The sequence below is a fragment of the Phoca vitulina genome, unplaced genomic scaffold (genome assembly GCF_004348235.1).
Source record: "Phoca vitulina isolate PV1807 unplaced genomic scaffold, GSC_HSeal_1.0 scaffold89, whole genome shotgun sequence".
NCBI lineage: Eukaryota > Metazoa > Chordata > Mammalia > Carnivora > Phocidae > Phoca > Phoca vitulina.
In genome coordinates, this window is record NW_022589792.1 from 2769816 (window position 1) to 2793885 (window position 24070).

General features: G+C 50.8%; 1 protein-coding gene across 9 annotated transcripts in view; it reads right to left on the reverse strand.

Annotated features, from left to right (window-relative positions):
* CACNA1A (calcium voltage-gated channel subunit alpha1 A) overlaps window positions 1–24070 on the reverse strand; it is a 282305-nt gene that overhangs the window by 65539 nt on the left and 192696 nt on the right. For all 9 annotated transcript variants that reach the window (XM_032396091.1, XM_032396095.1, XM_032396096.1 and 6 more), the window contains 9 exons: window positions 19075–19284; window positions 15936–16048; window positions 14647–14759; window positions 14391–14522; window positions 14027–14099; window positions 11729–11846; window positions 11527–11594; window positions 8228–8334; window positions 5726–6535 (listed from right to left, as the gene is read on the reverse strand). In XM_032396091.1, the coding sequence (XP_032251982.1) occupies window positions 5726–6535; window positions 8228–8334; window positions 11527–11594; window positions 11729–11846; window positions 14027–14099; window positions 14391–14522; window positions 14647–14759; window positions 15936–16048; window positions 19075–19284 (1744 nt within the window). The remainder of the gene's footprint in view (window positions 1–5725; window positions 6536–8227; window positions 8335–11526; window positions 11595–11728; window positions 11847–14026; window positions 14100–14390; window positions 14523–14646; window positions 14760–15935; window positions 16049–19074; window positions 19285–24070) is intronic.

A 24070-nucleotide genomic window follows, 5' to 3' on the forward strand; every position in this document is an offset into this window, starting at 1 on the left:
CAAAGTCCACAGTGTTTTTAGGAAGCAGAAGAGAGACGAGGTAATTTATTTTCAGACTTGTCTCTCTGAGGCTGCATGGGGCGAAGGACAAGCCCAGCCTGTTTTCTCACTTCTCAGTCACATGAGTGGACCAGACTGACCTGGCTTTGAGTCTCAGCAAAGCCCCTCACTAGCTGTGTGACCCTCTGTAGTTTGATTAACTTCTCTGAGTCCCAAGTCCCTTGTCTTTAAATTGGGGCTAGAGTAGCAGAACCTTCCCTATAACTTGGAGACTACAGTGGGGATCCTGGAGCTGAGTTGCTACATAACCACCGGCAAGTTACTCAGCCTTGTTCCTCATCTGTCACAAAGGTGTGGTAACCTCCTTGGGTCCCTGTGAGGATCAGGTGTAATAATGACTCCCGGGCCCAGAACCTGATGGAATCTTCCCTGCCTGGTTTAGAACCTTCTTGGGACCAGTGACCCTTTATCCTTCCCAGCGTCTCCCTTTTGGAATAGGACTCTCTACCCTGTGCCTGTCCCACCCCTGTATTCTGGGTGCCGAGAATTTGTCTTCTAGTTCATGTCCACAGATGGGAGGGGATTTGGCCTCCAAATGGATCATACCCAGAGTCCCACCCATACCCAACTTAGATGATAAGATGTAGGATTTCTGAGCTGATGCTGTAACAGGCTAAGACTTCTGGGGATGTTGGGATGGGGTGAGTATTCTGCACGTGAAATGGACATATATCTTGGGGGGGAGGAGCCAGAGGGCAGACTATAATGGGCAGAATGGTGGCCCCTCAAAAGATACGTCCACCTGGAAACCGTGAATGTGGCCTTATTTGGAGAAAGGGCCTTTGCAGATGTAATTAGGTTAAGGATCGTGAGATGAGGGGCGCCTAGGTGGCTCAGGTCATGATCCCAGGGTCCTGGGATCGAGCCCTGAGTTGGGCTCCCTGCTAGTGGGAAATCTGTTTCTCCTTCTGCCCCTCTCCTCCCCCCCCCACTTGTGCTCTCTCCTTCTCTCTCTCAAATAAATAAATAAAAATCTTAAAAAAAAAAGAATCGTGAGATGAGGTCATCCCAGATCAGGGTGGGCCCTGAATGCAATGACCAGTCCTCAGAAGAGGAGAGAGGACACAGAGGGGGAGGGGTGCAAAGCTGGAGGCAGAGTATGCAGTGATGCATCTATTGGCCCAGGAGGACCGAGCCCCCAGGACTGCCAAACGCCCCGGGAACCTCGTACGGTGCCTGGACAGCGAGCGTCAGCTGTAATGGTACGAGTAAATAAAGTCTACACCTGAATTTTCCCAATGTCTGATACAGCCCACAAATAGGTTCCTAATTCGAACCCACTCCTGGTCCTTCGTGAGAAGTTGTCCATGAGATGAAAATCTGGCTGGCACTGTCTCCTCATTGTTCTTACAGATTTTTTTTTTTTTTTTTTAAAGAGAGAGCTATCCCTAGCACAAAGCAGGTTCGGGTAAATTACTATTTCAAAGAGAACCTAGATCCTTCGGCCACCACGTAAAGAGGTTATACTAAAGAATGCAGCAGCTGAGACCGTGGCACACCTCACGGGGACGTCAGCCTTGCGCCCAGGACCGAGAGCACCTTGGCTCCCTCTGCCGGCTCTGTCTGCTGCAGAGTCGGACCAAACTCAGCCTGCAGAGGCCTCACATCTAGTCTCCAGGAGGCTTCACTGCCAAGCGTCTCCAAGGAGAACTCAAAAGGGGTAGAAAACTTTGAAGTCAGGCCCCTTCCCCCTTCCCTCTTGGGGATGTGCATCATCTGCCCGGAATAGGCAGCTGGTTGCATAACCCTGTCCTGCACCGCATCCCTCTGCCAGCTAATCACTTCAGCATCCTTCTGCCAAGGGCTATGGACACCTTGCCCGGGGCATGCTCAGGCCCCCAGGTGTAGAGGATGGTCCTGCTTCCTGGTGCCACCATGTCCTAAGGACGTTTGTGTATTACCTTGTTTAACCCCCGCAGCCACCACCACTGGAGGTGGGCTTAGGATCAGGCCCATTTTACAGATGAGGAAACTGAGGCCCGGAGAGGCAAAGGCCATTGCCAGGTGTCACCCAGCTGGGAAAGGGCTGGGCTGGACTCTGGTCCTACAGATTCTAAGGCAGGATAGACTCTATGAGGCTCAGAGGTCCAGGATCTCCTCTTGCTCTTTCTGGGGAGTGGGTTTCGTGGTGATGGCAGCAGTTGGAACTAGGGCGCAGAGAGCCCAGAGGTTGATTCCGGGGTGGTGCAGGTCTTGGCAAGAGCTGCCCCTACGCAGCCATGTCCAGCAGGAGGCACTGCCCGGGTACGGGGAGTGGCAGCTGCTCTGGGACCCGCAGCATTTTCCTGGGAGGCGGGGAGATCTCTACCTTTGCTCTGGTCGCCCTGGGGTGCCACTGGGCTCAGCCACCTGGGGTGGGGGATCTGGGGTCAGTGGCTGCTGAACGATGTAGAATGAATGAAATAGAATGTGCTTCCGTCCACTTTTCACTGGGGTGAGCTTGTGAGAGCTTCGGGGGGCCATTTAAAGCTGGGGAGGAGACAAAGGTGTAATTGGGGGAGAGGCAGAGGGAATGGAAAGAGAGCAATTATATATATATATATATATATATAATCAATGTTCTGGCGAATGAAAAACACAGTGCGGGTCTGGGAAAAGGCCTAAGCAATGACAAAAAGGAAAAATGCTGGTGGCAGACCCCTTAGGCAGGGCGACTGGCTTGTCACCATAGAGACCTGAAATGTCTTTTTAGTATATTATATTCGTGAATAAAGTTTTCTCTTGGCTATTTTTTTTTTTAAAGCAGATGAATGCCTCGTCTTGGATTTTTTTCTCTAGAAGTGTCCGAATCCTCGTGAAGTTTTATTTCCAACGAGCATTAGAACATTTTCATAAGCTAGGAGAATAAAGCCTCCCCTGGCCAGGGCATCTGGTGCGTCCATTACCAAGGGAATAGCAGCGCCCTCCTGGTGCAGGTCTGGGGGTGGCCGTGGGGAGGGGGGGCGGGGGCCACCTGTGGGATTCGGGAAAGCTGCATTCTTATCACACTGCTGCTATCAGCCGGCTGCCCTTGGAGAAAATCCCTTCCTCCTCTGGGCCTCAGTTTCCCCATCTGTGAAAGAAAGGAGCTGGAGTGGTCACTCTAAAGGCTATGGATTTAAAGTTGTTTTTTTTTATGTGTGTCGATGAGAAAAAAAAAAATTTTTTTTAGAGAGGGAGGGAGAGAGGTGGGGGTGGGACAGAGGGAGAGAGAGAATCTCGAGCAGACTCTATGCTGAGCGGAGAGCCTGACGTGGGGCTTGATCTCATGACCTCGAGATCATGACCTGAGCCGAAAACAAGAGCTGGACGCTTAACCCACTGAGCCATCCTGGTGCTTCGATGAAAAAATCTTAACAGTGTGAGTGATAATAATAATAGTAATAGCTAATACTTCCTGAAAGCTTGCTGTTACCACTACTACACATAGTTAGCATATATTGAGTACGTAGTAATAATCTTCACAGTGATAACAGTTAACATTCACCGAGTACTTTTATACGCCAGGCATGATTCAAAGCATTTTACATACATTAACTCAGTTGAACCTTCCGCTTACCCTAGGCGGTAGGTACCACTCTCATCCCCACTTTACAGATGAGCCAACAGAGGTGCACAGAGGGGAAGGGACACACTACAAGGCACACAGGCGGGAGGTGACCGGCAGGAGTGTGACCTCCGGCTCCAGAGTTCTTGCCCTTCACCACCAGGCTGTGCTGACATTCCGTCCCTGTCACTCGGCCTCCTTCAATCACAGGAGTCATGTAACAACAAGGATGACAATAATAGTAATACTAGCAGTAGTGAGAAGAATGGCACTGGTGAATCACAGGTCCTTAATTATCGAGTCATGTTCTAAACACTGTATTCCACCTAAACATCCTTTCTGTGGCTTCTCCTTGCCCTTAGAGGATTCAAGGTCCTGCTGACCCATCACTGTCCCTTCCATTTCTTTGTCTGCCACTCTCTCCTCACCCTCCAAACTGCAAACCGGCCTCCTTCTGGTCTACCTCAGGGCCTTTGCACATGCTGTTCTTAGCCTGGAACACTCTACTCCCTTTTCAGATTGTTCCTTTTGGGACCCTGCCCTGGGCACAGGGGGAGGGAGAGAGGGAATCTTGAGCAGACTCCTCACCGAGCACAGAGCCTGATGTGGGGCTCGATCTCACAACCCTGAGATCATGACCTGAGCTGAAACCAAGAGTTGGACACTTAACGGACTGAGCCACCCAGACACCCCTTGTATGTTTTAAATAAACACCCCATTTTCCCGGAATGCAACTACTGGACACATTAAAGGAAGACTAGACTCTATTTTGTAAGGAACTTCGGCAAGAGGTGTTCTCCAGTTTGGAAAATCTCAACACTGGTGGCAACTCCCTCATGTCACCTGAGTTGCCCCACCTGGAGCCAGCCAGCATCGGGAGCTGTCCCATTCACGGTGCCTCTGCACAAAGGGCCCTGCGTCACTTCACTCTGCCCTCTAGACCCTCCTTACTCAAAGTGTGGTCCCCGGACCAGCATCAGTCTCACCTGGGAGCTCCTAAGAAATGCAGAATCTCGGGGCGCCTGGGTGGCTCAGTTGGTTAAGCGACTGCCTTCAGCTCAGGTCATGATCCTGGAGTCCCGGGATCAAGTCCCGCATCGGGCTCCCTGCTCAGCGGGGAGTCTGCTTCTCCCTCTGACCCTCCCCCTGCTCGTGCTCTCTCTCTCAAATAAATAAATAAAAAATCTTAAAAAAAAAAAAAAAAAAGAAATGCAGAATCTCAAGCTGCACCCGAGACCCACTGATTTAGAATCTGTATTTTAATAAGGTCCCTGGGGATTCACATACACATTCAATTTTGGTAAGTGCTGGCCTAGTGCCTATGTCATATAACAGAGCCACTTAAACACATCATTAAAAAATCAATATGATGCCCTCGTGGTGATATAAACAAAGACTAACAGGACATCAGTGAATATAAGAACAATGTCTGTTTCGACACGGTTGGGCTCCTATACCTAGAATTACTACAGGACTGTTGCAAAATATTAAGAAAACAAGGATGCTGTTTCCTACTGGGTAGGGCGCTGGCCTGGAAGAAGCCTCCAAAAGCCTCAGCCCTGCTCTCAATTCAATTCTGAGGGCCTCGAGTGGCTTTTCAAATCCCTCAGGAACAGCCATCAGGTAAAAAAGATGGTTGACTCATTAACAGCTAAAAATGGTCTACATTTACCAAGCACTTCTGTGTCCTCGGCTCTTCTCCGGGCCTTTTGCTGGAATTATCTCTTTGAATTCCAGCAATGACCCAATTTGATCCCACCATCTCTATTATACAGACTGAGAAAACTGAGGCCCAGAGATGTGAAGTCACTTGCCCAAGGTCACACAGCAAGTACGTGGAAGAGCTGAAGAATTCGGTGGTGGGGGGGAGGGGGGATTTCTCACAGCTTTTCCCTGAGACGCACAAGGGCGAAATGGTGAGCCTGCAGCCTCTGGCGGCCAGCCCAGACGGCCTAGCTTCAGGCCACTTCGCACCCGGGCGGCCCTGGGTCTCGGTTCCCCATCCGTGACAGTGGGGTCGCCGCAGAAGGCTGAGACGCTCAGCAGGTGCGGGCTACCCCGAGGCGCCACGTTGGCGCTTAGCATCATTACCGCTCTTGTCACCGGCCACAGCTTAGAGACCCCCCCCCCCCCACTTACTTCCTCCTCCGGTGCCGGCGCTCCCTGTCCTCCCGCCGCGCGTCCGCCTCGTACGTGGCCGGGGGGCCGTGTCGGTGTCGCCGCCTCCGCTCGCCGCCGTCGGGCCCGTCGCCGTCGCCCTCGCCGCCCCGCGCCGGCCGGCTGCCCTCGCGGTGCCGGGCCCTCCGCTCGGCCTTGTCCTCCGCGCCGTCGTCAGCCGGCCTGCGGTGGACCCGGTGCCGGCGCGGCTCCCCGTCGGCGCCCGTGCGGGGCGAGCTGCTCCGGCTCTCCCTGCTGCCGCCCTGGCGGTGCGCGTGCCTGCGGTGGGGGTCCCCGGCCTTGCCCCGCTCGGCCTCGCCCTCCCAGAAGCCCGGCTGCTCCAGGCTGCCCTCCCGGGCGTGGTGGTCCGACTCGCGGCCGTAAGGCCCCTCCCGGCTCAGCTCGGCCTCCTGGCTGCCGGCCCAGGGCCTGCGGGGGTCCAGGCCCACCGAGCCGCTGGGGTCCCGGGCCCGGTCGTGGTAGCGGGCCTGTTTCCTGAGGAAGTCCTCGGCCCGCTGCTGGCCGAGGCGCTGGTCCACCGTGGGCTCGGCCGCCCGGCTCTTGTTGGTGTTGTTGTTGCGGTTCTCCTGGGGATCGACCACCAGCGGCCGGTCCAGGTGGGTCTTCATGTCCGGCCGCAGGTGCCGGGCGTAGGAGGCCTTCCAGCGTTCGTCCGGGTCCATCTCGTTGTACAGGGCCTCCCGGCTGGCCAGCAAGTTCTGCTTCCGCATCTCGCTCGTCCGCTGCTCCCACACCGACTTGGTGGGCTTCTGGTTCTTCTGTTGCTCCTTCCTGCAAGGGGAGGGTGCAGGGCTTAGAGCACCCCCGGGGGCGCGGTGGCCTGCTCAGGGCGCTCCGACTAACGGGAGTCTCAGCCTAGTGGGCATCTCAACCCCGGTGGTCTTGGTCCAGGGCACATGGAAGCTCAGAAGGGTATCTTGGCCTGGCTTGGGTATCTCCGCCCAACCAGGTGTCTCAGCCTGTGCAGAAAACTTAACTTGGCTGGACATCCTGGCCTAGCAAGCGCCTTGGCCCAGGTGGGTGTCTCAATCCAGTGACGTGTCTCAGTCTGACTGCATATTTTGTCTAATGGCGGAGGTCTCAGCCCAGATGGGCGTCCCTGTTGTCTTCTCTACTCTTTGCATATTGTAGCACATGACCCCCTGGGGGATGTAGCCTTGACCTTCAAACTATTTTAACCTCTGAGACAGCCAATCATAATGAACATTGGCCTGGAGCAGGTTCTGGAATCGTCCACGGTGCCTGCATGAGCCTTCAGTTCTGGGTCACGGGAGGTCTGGGTGGTCCCAGGGAGAGCCGGGGTGGGCGCTTGGGGAGTCTGGGGGGCAGCGCCTCTTTATCCATGGTTGCCTGTTTACCCACAGGGCCGCTGCTGGAGTGTTGGCCAGGTGGAGCCCAGCCCAGAGGATAGACTTTTCCAGGATTTCTGTGTGCATTGATAGTTTTATACAGATCATCACCTTCCACAGACTGTCAGATTATGTGTTTTCCTGGGCTCCCCTTTCACAGCTACCTCCTTCCACTTTGGCAAAGAAAGCCCCCTCCCCACTGTCACGTGATGCGCTGCCCCACAGTGTGCAAAATCCCTGGGACATCCGACGCAGACACCATTCCGAATATCAGTGTCAACGAATGTCCCTTTAATCAAGACACCTCAGCTCCCACCACCTCACCACCTCTGCTTCACCAGCAAACTCTGTCTGCTCTATCTTCATGATCTGTCTAGAATTCAGCTACATCCATCACCCTACTCCAGTCCCACTATCTCTTTTGCATGGACCAGTATAGTTTTTCTCCAACCTGGTCCCCTGACTTCCACCCTTGCTCCCCACAGTCTGTTCCCTGGACAGCTACCAGAGGGCCATGAACACCCGAGTCAGGTCTTGTCCTTCCTGTGCTCAAGAACCCTCCATAGCTTCCACCTGACTCAGAGCAAATGTCTGAGTCCCGCCCATGACCCACAAGATCTGTTTGTCACCTGTCTGTCTTCACTTCCTCCCGCTCTCCTCCCTCCCTTCCTCTATTTCAGTCACAATGGCCTCCTTCATGTTCCCTAAACACAACAGGCACATTCCTGCCTCAGGGCCTTGGTATACGCTGTTCCTGCTGCCTGGTATGCTCTTCCCTCAGATCCCCCCATGGCTCCTCCCTCACCTCCTTCAGGTCTTATCATAACCTTCTCAGTAAGGCCTTCCCCTGACAACTTTATTTAAAAGCCCAACTCTCTCCAGCTCTAGCTCTTCGTACACCCCTTAGCCTCTTGTTAGTCCTGCATCCCTAGCAGCTAGAACAGGGCTTGGCACATAGGAGGTGCTTATTAACTATTTATCAAGTAAAAGGTGGTGGGAGAGCAGAAGTACCTCATCCTAAAGCTCAACTCTCTTAGGGACTGCTTCCTGCCCCCATATAGTTGCCGGAGAGGGAGTACAGGCTGAGGAGCAATCTGGAGTTGGGAGCACTTACACAGCGATGGACATGTTGGCCGCCGACAGAGGACTCACTTCTGCCACCTCCTTGGCTTTCTGTAGAGCGAGTTTCTGGTTGGCTGCTTCTTCTTCTTCTTGCTCATCCTAAAAGACACATGGAGTCCCCCATTCACAAAACATGGAGTAGGCCTTGGAGCCTCACCTTGGACCCTATTGCTAATAAGGGGCAACATGTGGAATATTCATAAGCAGGTGTGGCCTGGGTGTTGACCGACCAGAGCCAAGGCCTGCAGGTGGGAACAGGTGCCCAATGTTGGTCAAGGGCACTGCTACCCCCTTTATATGCAGCCTCGATATCCAGCTCACTATTAACCCTATTTTAGCACACAGCCAGAAAGAAAACAAAAGGAAAAAAAAAAGACTCTCTTCCTCTCCCACAATGGAGATTTGTCTGCGCCCTGTCTCAATGAGCTGGAAATCAATGCAGGGATTTTCCTCTCACTTTACCTTCTGGGTTGTGCTCTCTGAACCAAGACTTTTCAAAAACACTGACTAGCCCCCGCGTGCAGAAGAAAAAAAAAACTGGCGTCCCCTGGCCCATCCCATGCACTGCCAACAGCCTCCAGAGGGGGATTCAGGAGAGCTTATATTCTCAGCCGGTTAGGTTCAGAGAGGAGGAGGATGGGGGAAGAGGTTTTAAAAATACATACAGAAAAAGATGTTTTGGGGCTTTAAATCCTTCTTCAGCCTTCATGCGGGGCCTCATTCGTAAAACAGAAAAGCCAACAAAGAAAAAGCAAAGAAAAAGCAACGAGAAAGAAATGGCCAGAGATGAACCCACCCATAAGAAGAGTCGTGCCATGGCAGGGCACCTCTCCCCCTGCGCTGGGATCTCTGGGGCAAGCAGCAACCTTACCACCTCAGAAATGCTCAGATCAGGACACTCTGCCCGTGACAACATGTAGGTGGGGCCCAGCCGGCCGCCCCTTCTCATGAGACCTCCCTTCCTCCTTGGCACCTCACTCAGCATTTCTCAGAGCCCAGTCCCTGGACCACCTGCCTTAGTATCACTGCAAATGCAGACTCCCAGGCCCCTGCGAGAGCCCGGGCCTGGGCCCTAGAATCTGCGCCCGGGTGAGTATCAAGCATGGGTCAAGTTTAAGCAGCAGCTAACGTGGCTAAGATCGCAGGTTCTAGACCTACCTGGCTTCAAATCTCAGCTCCTCCGCTTACTGCTGACGTCAGGCGAGTTACCTCACGTCTTAGGGCCTCACCATCCTCACCTAAAATTTCCACTCTCCCCGACTTTCCTTCCCTCGCTCTTCTCTCCATCTGACATATTTATTTCTCATCTATCTCTCCCACTGGAATGTCAGCCCCACGAGGGCAGATATTTCTGCCTATTCTGTTCATTGCCGTGTCCTTGGTTCCTAGACCAGCATGCTCACAGTAGGTGCTCAATAAATGCTTTTGGATGAATGACACAGTCTGTAAAGTGGGGCTCAGAGAACTTACTTCTCAGGGTTTCTGTGAAGATTCAATAAGATGAAAAGACACTAGGGGCGAAGCAGGGTACCTGCCTTGTATGAAACGCTCAAGAAATGCTTGTAGAATAAATGAAGGAAACAATATGGGTCTGGAGGAGAATGTCCATCCTTCATAGATGATCTTGCCTCTCTCCTTCCCCTTCTCCCACCCTCCTGGCGCACCCTCTCCCCGGTGACAGCCTCTGAGGATGGGTTCCTGGAACTTGGATGAGCACACGGTTGGATCAGCCCCTGGAGCCAGCGGGCTCCATGGTGACTAGGCCTGGGGCCGTGTGCTTGGGGTAGCAGAGACTTCCGTTTCCCCTGAGTCGGAGCGGAGCCCAGGAAAGTCTCCGTGCCTCCTGCCAGGGCCAGCAGATGGAGGCTTTGGCAGCGTCCACTCAGTTTGGTTCAACACCTCGAGGCTCAGGAGATGGGCCCGTGAAGCGGAGGGATGCCCTAGGCCTGGCCCTCCTGGGCTGACAGGAAGACTCTGCACATGTTCTCTTAATGCGATGGGGCTGTTTCCCAACACCCTCCTCTCAAATCGCAAGAAAATGTGCCCAGCTTCCTTTGCGCAATGCACAACCTGCATAACCATTCCCCGCGGCCCTGTTCATGGGCTATCCCAGGGAGGTGAGCTGTGGGACTGAAAGAAATGTTGCCTCCTCCGTGCCTAACTGAGCTGGACCTGAGTCCCAGGGAGTTCAAGGCTGCTCAAAGGGGCGTCTGCCAGCAAGTTTTGCCTGGGTAATTCAACATCACTGACAGGAGTGATAACTGGGCTTCTCACGTGGATGGTTCTCAGCCCCCTCTCCCAAATTATCTCCTGACTTCATTGTCCTCAGCTCTTCTCTCATTTCTGCTTCTTGAGGGGATCACATCTCTGCTCTTTCAGCTCCTAGTTATGTGGCAAGGTCACTTAACCTCTCTGGACCTCAGCTTTCCCATCTGTGTAATGGGGAGAACAGTAAATCCCCATCTCTTTCACTGTGGTTTTTACTTTGTATCTTTTCCTGCTCGGCTGGGGCTCCAGTGAAAGCCAGCAGAGCCCGTAGGTAAAGAACTCAGGTTCTGGAGCTTGTCAGGCCTGGGTTCTCAGGCTTTCTTTTACCAGCTCTGTCCAATGAAAGCTCTAGGGCCAGGTCGTGCCTAGTGACCGATGCAGGCTCCCTTTATTGAGCACTTACTGTATAGCAAGAACCGTGTTGAGTGCCTGTGCACTGTGTGATGTTATAAATAGTAGCTGCTATTATCCTACCATCTGGGGCCAGTGACTTTGCCTTTCTGAGCCTCAGTTTCCCCTTCTGCAAAAGGGAGATGGCAGCAATGCCTGGCACTGTGAGCATCACCTAATTCTTTACTGCTGCCACTTGGGAGGCGAAGTCCTGCCAGCTCCCAAGCTCATGGGGCCACGCATGGAGCCTCCGGACCCTGTGCAGGTTATACCCCATCTGTCCCGTCCTCTCAGCTCTAGGGTGGTGACAAAGCCTGCTAGCCTGGGGACGACACCATTCCTTGGAGGTCCCCTGATGCGGCCTACTCCCTATAAATGGGCACTCCGGTGGAGTCTGCCATCTGTTCCCTGTGGCAGCCCCTCTGCCTTACCACCTCCCACCTCCTCTGCTCTGGAATCCGCTTGGTCGGAGACAGTCTGTTTCAGGGGGAGGGGGTGCCTCCTCCCTGGCCCGGTGCATCCTGGGCAAAAGCTCTAACCCTTTCCCCACCCCCCACCCCCAGCCCAGTCCTGATCTGCCAAGAGCAGGTGGTAACTTTGCCACAGGGAGAAAGGTTCTCCCACCAACTCCACCTTGGTGAGCTCCTGGGCGTTGGCCAAATTATCCACCGCGATGGCTAAAAACACGTTCAGGAGGGTGTCTGCAGGCGCCGGAGTCAGGGAAAGCACCACCACTCGGACCCTGGCTACCGGGGCCTCCCGGACCCTCCCTCGCCGCCCCCCCATCTGCTCCGCCAGCCGCCCAGGCCTGCCCCACCTCCCCCATGGAGGATACAGTTCCCGAAGAGCGTCAGCACGATGAAGTAGATGGAGAACACCATGCCGCCCTGCACGCCCCCCTGAGACTTGATGCCATCATACATGACCTCGTTCCAGTCTTCGCCCGTCAGGATCTGAAAGGGGACGGAGAAACACACAGCCAACCCCTCTCAGCCATGGGCCCCGCGGAGACGCAGCTGTGGGGCTGGAACCTGCCCAAGGCAGCTCTTCCTGGGCCCTTGTCTGGGGGAGGGGGGTCTTGCCTCGTTTGTGAGTGGGAAGGGCCAGCCCTGCCCTGAGGGGCCCTCAGTCTGGCTTCTAGGAAAAGATGACGCTGGTGGGGTCACAAATCTTTCTGCAACTCTGTCTTCCATGGTATGATAAGGGGATTTGCTACAGATAGAGATGTACCCCTTAAATTCATTGCTTGAAGCTCTCAACCCTCATGTGACAGTATTTGGGGATGAGACCCATGCTGGTGGGTCTCTCGGGTTGGGATCGGCGCCTTTCCTTCTAAGAACAGACACCAGAGAACGTGGTCTGTCTCTCTCTCTGTGCCGGGTAAGGAGGTGGCCATCCATAAACCAGGAAGAGAGTCCTACCCAGGAACCGACCCCGTGAGCACACCGGTCATGGACTTCCAGCCTCCCGAGCTCTGTCGCTTAAGCCACATATTCACTGGTCCTTCTGGACTGCTGGGCCTGGGGGCAGGGCGGGAGCCAGTGACCAGAGGACGCATCAGGCACAGGGATGCAAGCGCCGGCAAATATAAGTTGCCCCGATGCTTATGGGATGCACTAAGGGGACAGGCGTGCTCATCAGGAAAAAAAAAATCCAGCTTCCCTCCTTTGTAATATTTTCACAAGGATAAAGTAAATGTGAAAGAACTCCAAAAACGTCAATCCGTTAATGCAGGTTTCTCAGCCTCGGCACTGCTGACATTTGGGGCCGGGTCACTCTCTGTGGTGGCGCCGTCCTGTGCACTGTGGGGTGCTGAGCAACAGCCCTGGCCTCCACCCAATAACGCTTCCAGAACTTCCAAGTAAGTGTCCTTGGGGGACAGAATCCCTCTCGGACAAGAAGCCCTGTGCTAAAGATATATGGGTGGTGATTACAACTATTAGCAATCATGTATGTGGGGGCTCAGAACTTCATGGGTGGTTTCCCTTTCCAACCCCTGGTCTAGGCGGTCTCATTTAGAAATTACCCTCCCCGGGGTGCCTGGGTGGCTCAGTCGTTAAGCGTCTGCCTTCAGCTCAGGTCATGATCCCAGGGTTCTGGGATCGAGCCCCGCATCGGGCTCCCTGCTCAGCGGGAAGCCTGCTTCTCCCTCTCCCACTCCCCCTGCTTGTGTTCCCTCTCTCGCTGTGTCTCTCTCTGTCAAATAAATAAATAAAATCTTAAAAAAAAAAAAAAAAGAAAGAAATTACCCTCCCAGGAGAGGGAGAGAGTGAAGTCACATTTTCCATAAACTCCCTTGTCCCCCTCACCCCAAAGAGACAGAACCCACCAGAAAGGCTCTGGTGGTCCTGAGCAAGGTCAGGGCATATGTCCACATAGGTGCAGAAGTTGCTTTGGGGAGACCACCCAAGGTCTATTTTGCCTTAGAATGTGGGATCAGTGTGTCTTCCAATCTGGGGAGGGTGGGTGTAGCAATCATGTCTTTTATTTTCTCTATTCTGATGCTTTGACATGGGGCAGCTGGGGCTTGCTGACTGTGGAAGGAGTTAGGGCCAGCTAATTCCTACAAATAGTAAACAACTTGCCTTGTGAGCACACTTTTCAAATGCAAACCAACCAATCCAGAGCCTGTACTCCCAACCACCTGCTCTATAGGCTCTTACACTCAGAGCCAAAAATCCCCTGCCCTAGGCACTCAGGGCAGGTACCAGCCAACCCGAGACAGCCCTGATGCCCAGAGCCCACTGAGATCATTCAAACTAGCCAATTCTGAATCTGCTTAGCCTGCCTTGCTGATCCTTCCTGCAGAAACCACAGTCAAAGCCTTGTGCTCATGTACCCCCTCCCTTTGCCTCCTGACCCACCCTGGTGCTTCCCCGTGTGGCCCTGCGTGGCATGCATGACTCCCTCTCTTGGGATCTGCAAGTATAACAAACTGTCTTTCCAATGGCAGTTATCTACTGATCTGTTGGCCTCACCATACCTGAATTAATTATAAAACCTGTATTTTAAAACAGAAGGGCAAGACAAAGCAGAGAAAGAGGGATTTAAGGAAGCCCCTCATACACTGAACGGGACCTTTAATCTTTGACACTAAGGGGCATCCACCCAAGGGGCCGGGTGAAGACTGTACCTGAAACACCGTCATTATTGCTGCTGGAAAAGTGTCGAAGTTGGTAGGAGGAGTCCCTTCATCAAAATTAAACCTGCAGGGAGGACACAGGCATTTCACATTGGCCCCGCCCGGGTGCTCTGAGGGCTTGCAAGGCTCAGCATCCAGTCTCCAGGGCAACATCTCCAGCATCTCTGTTCCTCAGAAGAAACCCTGACTGGTACCCAGGGCCCCGCCCTTCTGGGTGAGTGCACTGGGCGTCCGGGCCATGAGGAGGGTGGTCTGCGGGATGCAGGTGAGCCTGGGTCTCTGGATGCATTGGACCTGGGTCCGGGGGCACTCGACCCCAGGGAAGCAGAAGTCGGGGAATCTGCTGAGCACTTACTGGCCACCAAAGAGTTGCATTCCCAAAAGGGCGAAGACAACGATGAACAGGAAAAGGAGGAACAACAGGCTAATGATAGATTTCATGGAGTTGAGAAGAGAGACGACCAGGTTCCTGAGAGATGCCCAGTACCTGCCAACAGAGGCCGGGTGGGGGAGGGGCGGTCAGGCCGGGCGTGCAGGAGGTCCTGGCGGTGGCTCCAACCTGGTCCCCATCCTCACCCCTGCTGGGATGCCAGGGAACTCCAAGGACTTACTTTGTGACTTTGAAAATACGCAATAACCTGAGGGCTCGTAACACGCTGATTCCAAAGGATGTGCCGGGTTTTATGACGGCCCAAATGACCTCGAAGATGCTCCCAATGATAACCTAGAACAGAGAACCTGGTCTCGTGTCCAGAGACCCGGAAAACATGCCCTGGCTCTGAGCCTTGCAGGAATCCAACCCAGCTGCCGTCAAATGGAAGCAGGATGAGGGTCTCAGACTCCTCCCATCCCTTTCTTAAAATTGAATAGTAAGTCACGCCGAGCAAAGAATTCCTGAAATGTGTAACTGCAAAGTGAAGATCCATGTAACTGCCACCTCCATCGAGAAATAAGACATGTCAATATCCTGGAAGCCTCAAGGGACCCCTAGAGATAACCATCATCCTGAATTTTGTAATAACCATTTCCTTTCATTTTTAAAAAATTGAAGTGAAATTCACGTAAGACAAAACTAACCATTTGAAGCACACATCTCAGTGGCATTTAGCACATTCACAGCATTGTGTGACCTTCACCTCTCTCCAGTTCCAAATATTTTCATCACCCCCAAAAGAGAGCCCGACCCCATGAGCACTGTCCCCCAACCCCCCACTGCCCCAGTAACCACTAATCTGTTTCCGGTCTCTATGGATTTGCCTGTTCTGGACGTTTCATTTAAATGGAAATATGCAGTATGTGACCTTTTGGGTCTGGCTTCTTTCACTTAGCATAATGTTTTCGAGGTCCTTGCCTTTTTAAAGTTTTCAAGCATCATCCCTAGCCAATATGGGTTAGTTTTATCCATTTGAACTTCCATCAGCAGAAAGATGCTGTACGGACTGATTTTTGTCAGTGTCTGCCTCCTTTTGTGCAATTATCATGCAGGTGAGATTCATCCAGTTGTTAGGTGGGGCTGTTGTTGGTTGCCTCTCATCGCTGTGGAGAATTCCATTATATAGCTATGTCACAACTTATTTATCCATGCTACTGCAAAGGGATGCTGGGTCGTTTGGTTTGGGCTATTACAAACAAAGCCACTCAGGGCATTCTTGTGAGTTGCTCTTGCATGAAGCCCGAGCAGGGGAATCGCCAAATCCCTCCTGCAAAGGAGGGTCTGCACACTTCCCTGGAGCTCTGCATCCTCACCAATATTTGGGATGGCCCTCTCATTCCTTCCACATTTGGCCAAGTCTCTTGCATCCAGGGGTGACCCCTATCGTTCCCTTTCTGATGTCCCCAGGCCTCAGCCATGCTAGGCAAGAGCTGGAGAAATGAACTCCTTACCAACCAGAACACTTACCCCACAGTCAAAGCAGTTGAAGGAAGAGTGGAAGTAAGGCCGTGTCCCAAGCCCGTACATTTTTATAAACATTTCGGACATAAAGAGTCCTAAGAAAATGAATTCTGCATAGTCTAGAAGGGGAGAGGGGGGGAAACGGAGAGGAGGTTAAGTTTGTGGGGTGGGGATAGTTCCAGGTGGCTCTGACTTTCCTGTTAATAGCAATCCCGTCCTGCTCTGGCCTGGGGAGGCAGGGAGAGAGGAGAATTATTGGTGGCCTTGGCCAAAGATTATACAAGGCTTCCTTTCCATGGGCCTCAGTTTCTCCTCTATTAAAGGGGAGGAACAACAATGGCCCCCCACCCTCCAACCCACCGATCCCTGACCAATCTTAAAAAGGAGTGAGGAAAAGTTCCCTGGCTCTCCCCCTTGTAGTTTTTGCCCTGGTTCAGTGAGAAGGGCTGGACGTGGGTCATGGCCAAGGACCCAGGTTTTGTGTTGGCTGGTGGGTTCCTGGGTGCTTACCATGTTTTTAAAACTAATGCACTAACAAACCAACTGGCTAACTAACAAAATAGCCAATGGCCCCAGGATGCCAGTGTATCACAATCTAAGAATGATGATTAATCCACTTTTATATGCCTGAGCTTGAAAGGAAAAATAGAAATAGAAATCATAATGGTGTCCTTTTAGTAATCCTTGTGTCAGGGACTTAGCTGGAGATTCAGGGCAACCCATCTAAGGTACAGCTTTTCTCCCAACTTGGAAAACCTATCTGAGGTCCCCTGGCAAAATCCTGTCTTGCTGATGTCTAAAAGTCTTGAACAAGATAAAGCATTCTTGTCCTTTGGTGAGAAAGCATAATGGTAAATGCCTTGGGGAGAGGTAACATAAGGGTATTTGTCTGCTACAGCAAAGGCATGGCTAATTTCAGGACCTTTTCTGAGAGAGCTTTCTTGGTGGGGTAGGAAGATGAGTCATCAGGAAGGGTATGGATATTCACCCCTGGATGGGAAGGGGGGATATGGAGGGTGTCTCAGGGGAAGAAAACATATAGAAAGGAAGATGGAGAACTCAAAACTTCCAAGAATGTCAATTTTGGTCACATAACTAATTCTGTTTGAAAGTCAAGGGTGTTTATTAAATCATTCTTTTAAGAGATGGTTTGAACTGTCAAGGTCCTTTGCATTCATTCCTGATTGAAACTTCCCCTTAGTTTTTTGGACTCCAGGGAGCTCCTAGTATCTGAAGGAAACCAAGGTCTCTAGGATCATCAGGCCAAAATATCAGCAAGGGAAATCTGTCTATAACATCTGGTGTATTCTAAGAACCACCAGAAACAACTCTGGGAGTACTTAAGAGTTTCTGAGATGCTTGCTTCCCAGTTACCATGGAAACCTGATAGCTGGCAATGCACAAGACCTGAGAGAATTGTCTGTAGCACTGGTGGGTCTGGAAGAACTTTCAGGGCCATCAACTCCAATTTCCAGATGAGAAATTTGAGACCTTGAGAAACTACCACACTTCACTGATTCCAAGACACACACTTTGGGGTGTATCTTAAAATTGACATGTCCCAGTGTAAGATGGTAGCACTGCTTTATTTCTTAGTGGCAAATAAGATAAAAGGGTGCTTTATAAATGAAGATGCTTTCGATTGGTGGATGATGGGACTGACTTGTCCAGGGTCACATGATGAGTTAGGAGCAGTGCAGACATTGAGAATCCAGGTCACCTGGTGACCAGGGAAGGGATCTGTCATCAGACACAGCTTGGATTCTAGGTTCAAATCCTGGCTTTGTCACTTACTAGCTGTGTGACCCTGGGCAAGTTACTTAACCTTTCTGTGTCTCAGTTTTCTCAACTGGGGATAATTAAAGGACCTTTACAGACACAGAGGCCCAGGGCAGGAAGTCCCAACCCCCTGTTCCTGAACCAGGACAGACAGAGCAAAGTGATTAGTGCAGAGAATATGGGAGATTAAAAATAGACTACAAGAGGAGGTTAAGACAAGAAGTATAGAGTCCTCATTTGTAAGACTCCAGGGGGACCAAATGCAATTACTAAGTTTGGAACTAGGTCAGAAGGAGAGCTGGTCCCTGGGGGGTGTCCTGAGGGGGGTCAACCAATGTGACTGAGAACAAGGAAGGTTACAAGGAAACAATGACCTGGACCAGGCTCCTGGGCCTCTCTAGGCTGAAGACTCGACTATCTCCACTGGCTGTCTGGGTCAATTCCAAAAGAGGTCAGAAGGGAAAAGAAGCCACAGACCTAAGTCAGATAAACCCAGTACATGCAGGAGGAGGGCAGCCATCAGGCAAAAAGGTTGAGGGAAATCTTCACTTGGGGCCCACAAGCCAGAGCCCGGGCATGGACTTGCCTTCCTCACTGCCCAGACACTACTCTTGTTGATTTCTCAGAGCTCTTTATTTTTTAAATCCTGGTTAGAAGTCTCCCTACCTTTCACTGCTTCTCCTCACCCTCACCTGGCCATCAACTTTGATACTATCTTATGCTAACTCCTGGAATCTGGGAATAGGCCCAGAAGGGCAAAGCCTTAGGGGTCCTGGTACCCACTGAGGGAGCAAGATGTCCTCACACTTGTTGGAGGAGATCTTCTAGAAATGAATTCCAGGTTTAAGGAAGTCAAAAAGAGCAAGAGAGGAAAGGGGGGAAAAGCAGAAGGTTTGAAAGAAGAGGGGAGAAGCCAGGAGTGTCAGAAATGAGCAGAGAAAATGGAGACAACATAAGGGCCACTCTTTGTTCCTAAAGCATCCCCATCTCTCAACCACAAATTACTTATTTTAACATCCTCAGAGATACACCCATTAATTAGATGTGTGTTTCTGTCTCTATCTGGCTGTTCTGTGGTCTCTACCCTTTTCTGTCTCTCTTCCAACGCCCCTTTCACCAGTGTCCCTATGCCTCTCTCTTAAAAAAGCATCACAGTAGTATTTGGTGGCCTGAATTCCAGCTTCCAGCCCCCAGGCCCAAAGAAGATGGGCTCTGTTGTTGTGGTAGCAGTTACAGACCCACCCAAATGAAAGGACAGATTCAACAAGAGCCAAGGAAGGAACACACACCACCAGAGGAGGGGAAGGGAAAAGGGTGTGAGGAAGGGATTGGGGAGTGGGTGGGTGCAGGGCTGGGTGGTACTCACAGAGGAAGTCGGAGAGCCACTCGGGCTGGTTGTAGTGAACAATAGCAACACACAGCGTGTTGAGGGCTACCAGACTGAGCACAGTCCAGTAGAAGGCCTGAGTTTTGACCATGCGGCGGATGTAGAAACGCATCCTCCTCTCCTTTTTGTGAAAAAAAGTCGAGTTCTCCAGCTTGGCACTTTTAATGCTGGCTCGGGCGAAGGGAGACCCTGCCAAGGAAAGGATAGAGAATGTCAGGGTGTTCCTGTGGAGGAAATTAACTGATGGGCGGCCCAGGCATGGAATCGGGCCAGGGGATCCATTAGCCTCCCTGGTGAGCCCTCTGGCCCGAGGGAACCAACATGACCCAGGGCTTAGCCTTCCAGAGATGGAGCTTACAAGAAGGCAAAAATAATAGTATTGGAAACAACCAATGAAAGTTCCGGATGTCAGTGGGGAGGCAGATGGCTCTCCACTGATGGAGTCAACTTTCTGTGTCTCCCTTTCCTGGCCACATCTGATGATTCTGGGGGTCATGCCACAGGGGGAATGAGGAAGGAGCTCAGGACCCTTGGTGCAGGGCCAAGCAGCAGAGCTGTATGCTGCATGCTTGGGAGGCCTCCAGGAAGAGGTGTGAATAGGACCCTAGTTTCCATGGACACTTCACTTTAGGCATGAGCACCAAGGAATGAACCACCAAGGAATCTGCCTGCATATACTTTTACTTGTGGAACATCTACTGTGTGCCAGACTCTATTCTAGGTGTTCAGGATACACTAGTTAACAGACAGAGCCCTGCCTTTCTGGGCCCAATCTCCATTTGGGGAGAGAGACAGCAAATATAATAAAAAAAGTAAATTAATAGTGTGATGCAAGTTACAAAGAACTTTGGGAAAAAGAAAAAGTAGTGTAAGGGGATGGGGAGCCCCAGAAGGGACCATGGGGCAGACTGCCATATTAAGTCAAGTGGTCAAGGTGAAGGTGTTGACCTAAGTCATCTCAGTGTTGTAGGAAGAGTTAACAGGTCTTGAGGCAGAAATATGCCTGCCTGGCATATTTGGGGAATGGCATCCAGAAACCAGTAGGGCTGGAGTGGAGTGGCTGAGGGAGAGAGAGAGAGTTGGTGAGGACAGGGAGGGGACAGTGTGGGACAAGCAGGGCTTCATGGGCTGTGGGGAGAACCTGGGCTTTTGTTCTGAATGAGATGGGGACTACGGAGGTTTGAGCAGAGGAGGGAGGGGACCCGACTCAGGTGCTCACAAGCGCCCCCTGGCAGCCGTGGGGAGATCAGACTGTGGAAGGCCAGGGCAGGAACAGAGAAAGGGTGACTGGTCCAGGCCAGCAATGACGCCGCTTGACTCTGCGGTGGCGGAGAAAGCAGAAGAGTGGGCCGATTTGGGATGTATTCCTTAAGGGAGATGTCAACACCTGCTGTTGGATCAAGTGTGAGTGTATGACAGAGGGAGGAACCAAGATTTTAGGTCTGAGCCCCTGCCCTCCAATGAGAGTGGACAGGTTTGTGGGGAGGTTCGGAGCTCAGTTTTGGATGAACTGATTTTATCTTCTAAATGATCTCTTTTTGAAAACCTTCAATTGCACTCATTTGTTTATTGTTCTTTGGCTCATTCACTCTTTCACCTATTCACTGGCTTGTTCATTGACTCATGCATCCATTAGCTGATTTGTCCAGTCACTCATTCGTCCATCCAGCTTGTGCATCAACCCCATCCCACCAGCCAGGCACTGGACACAGCAGACATCTCGCAGGATGCCACTTTCTCCCTATTCACAAATTTCTAAACACACTCCTGCTCAGCAGCAGCTGGCCAGGCCTTGTAGCTGGACCCCTCTCTCATGTCCATCACTTGCCTGACCTCACAGGCATTGAGAACCCCAAGGTGGCTCCTCATGGTCCTTCCCACTTGGGGCATTTCTGGCCCTGGTCTCTGTAGCTCCCAAAGATGTGCCCAGACCCACAAGCATCCATAGGGCATGGCAGAGAGGAATGAGACTTTCGAAGGTCTCAGGTCAGGTTGGGATGCTCCATGGGGAGAAGGAGGGAGAGAAGGAGAGAGAGAGAGTTGGGGTAGAGCTCAGTCACTGGGCAGGAGGCTCCCACCCCTACTTTTGCTGGAGCCACCCTGAAAAGCTGGTTCTATCACCAACCACCAAATGACCTTGGGCAAGTCACCTTGCATCTTGGGGCTCCAGTGTCTCCATCTGTAAACTGGGGACAACCACACTTCCCACCTTGCAGGGCTGTGGGGGGGAATACACTTTAGCATGATGCTGGCACATTATGCTTATTGGCCATGATAATCTTATACTGTAACCCCAAGAGATACAGTGAGGATCTGGTTCACGTGCCAACTTATGGAGCAAGTCTTTCCTGATCACTGGCCCGGAAGCACATCCCTCAAGCACAGCACTCTTGGGGAAGGGAAAGAGAAGCAAATGTTAATTGAACACCTACTACATGCTAGGCCCGTATTAGCTGTGTATTGTCATCTGTGTTGTATTTCACGCTCCACCTTGACCCATCCTCATCTCTGATTTTTCTCTGTGGTCTGGAATTGTAATTGCAGGCGATCTTTAGATCTTAAAAATATTTTAATAAGAAATTTTATGAAACCCAACAGATCCAAAGTATTATCATTTCAACATAGCATCAGTATAGATATATGTTAAAGAGATAGTTTACACTTTTTTTTTTTTTTTTTTTGGTACTAGAACTTCCAAATCTGATGTGTTAGAATGAAGCACATCTTGGTTCACACCAGCTATACTCAAGGGATCAAGAGCTACAGGTGGCCAGTAGCAGTCTAGAATGTTCTCTGGTGCGGATGGTAGTCTGTCACCACCCAGGTTTAATCTGGGGATTTGGGGCAATTGACAGGTCCTTAAAATTCTCTGTAAATGGAAATAGGTCCTGCCTAAGTTGTGGGTTGAACTGTGTCCCTCAGAGAGACGTGCTGAACTCCTAACACCCAGTACCCGTGAATGTGACTTTACTTGGAAGTAGGGTCTTTGCGGCTGTAATCAAGTTAAGATGAGGTCACACTTGATTAGGGTGGGTCTTAAATCCCATGACTGGTGTCCTTATAAGAGAGGAGCCACACAGGTGCACAGGAAGACCATGTGGCGACAGAGGCAGAGACTGGAGTGATGCACACAGAAGCCGAGGATCGCCACCACCCCCAGAAGCTGCATGGGGCAGGGAACAGGTTCTCCTCTGAAGCCTTCAGAGCCAGCACGGCCCTGCCAATACCTTGATTTTAGTTTGGACTTCTGGCCTCCAGAACTGTGAGAAAATAGATTTCTGTTGTTTTAAGCCACCCAGTTTGTGGTATTATAACATGGCAGCCCTCATAAATGGATGCACGCACCCCATTCTGCATAAAGCCCAGTTTAAAAACTTCTTCGTGAAGCTTTGCTTTTCCACCAAATTCCTCCCTGCCCATACAGCCAGCCATTAGATTCCTCATAATTAGTCTTTGTCGCTTTCAAGTAACTTAAACTTATAACTTATGTAATTACTTTCTTTTTTATTTCAAAAGTGATGCGTGTCACTAATTCGTACATTTTAGAAAAATGTCACATAGAAAGTGAAAATCCCTTTCAATCCTCCAATTTCCACATTTTTAAGTACCTATACTTAATATTGTTCTTAAAATGGGATCATAAATTTTACATAATGCTGTGCAACTTGCTTTTTTCATTGAGAAATTGATTTCAAACATTTTTCCATGCCAGTAGCAACCCTGTTCTTTTTCCTGGCTGCATAATAGTCCATCATGTATAAATACTGTAATTTCTTTAGTCATGTCCCCATTTCTGGGCATGTGGGTTGTTTCTGGTTTTCACTTTTTTAAAAAATATTTTATTTATTTATTTGAGAGGGAGAGAAAGAGAGAGCTAGAGAGAGAGAACACGAACAAGGGGGAGCTGTAGGAGATGGAGAAGCAGACTTCCCACTGGGCAGGGAGCCCAACATGGGGCTCGGTCCCAGGACCCCAGGATCACGACCTGAGCCAAAGGCAGATGCTTAACTGACTGAGCCACCCAGGCATCCTGTGGTTTTCACTTTTTAAAAAAATATTTTATTTTTAAGTAAGCTCTACACCCAATGTGGGGCTTGAACTCACGACCCTGAGATCAAGAGCCACATGCTCTACTGACGGAGCCAGCCAGGTGCACCTCTGGTTTTCACTTTTTTGAACACCAGAAACAACACTGTTGAGAAGAGGCATAGGCCTTTTGCACACATGGAAGAAATGTTTTTGAAGTGGAAATGCTAGGTCAAAGAAAATAAACATCCATAATTAAATAATACCAAACCATATACTGGAAACATTGCAAATTACACGCCTGCCAACAACATATGACAATGCTCATTTCCCCACATCCTTGCCAACACTGGGTAGTATCACTTTTCCATCTTTTCTAGAATGACTGATGAAAAATAATTTCTCTGCCAATTAAGAGCAGGTACCCAATCTTATCCATAGGGGAGATCCTGACTTGAGTATGCCAATTTTTTTTTTCAGCGCCTGGCATTTAAAACATGTGGTATGAACAAAATATATTTGCCTATCAAAATACAACAAAGCATTAAAAAAAAAAGGAAGCAACCTAATTGGGAAAATGTGTGGGCCAGACAGAACCCATCAAATACATAGAACACTGACGGAGCGCTCCCGTTCTTGAACTTGCTGGAAGGAGGGAAAACAGATGTATTCCACAAGTTGAAATAGAACTAGTTCATCGTTACAAGGAAAAGAGTGTTTTGGCTAGAAATTAAAAATGCAAATTAAAACAAGCTTTAAGGTATCATTACAGACCTACTTCACTGGGAAAGGAAATTAAAGGGGAAATATGCAGTGGCCGGGATGGGGGATCCGTGATCGTATGAGTACTTGGCAAGTTTATAAATGGGTTCAGTGCTTTGGAAACTCAGAATGGTTCTGTGAATAATAAGTTGAAAAGCTGTCAATATCTTTGATCCTATAATTATTC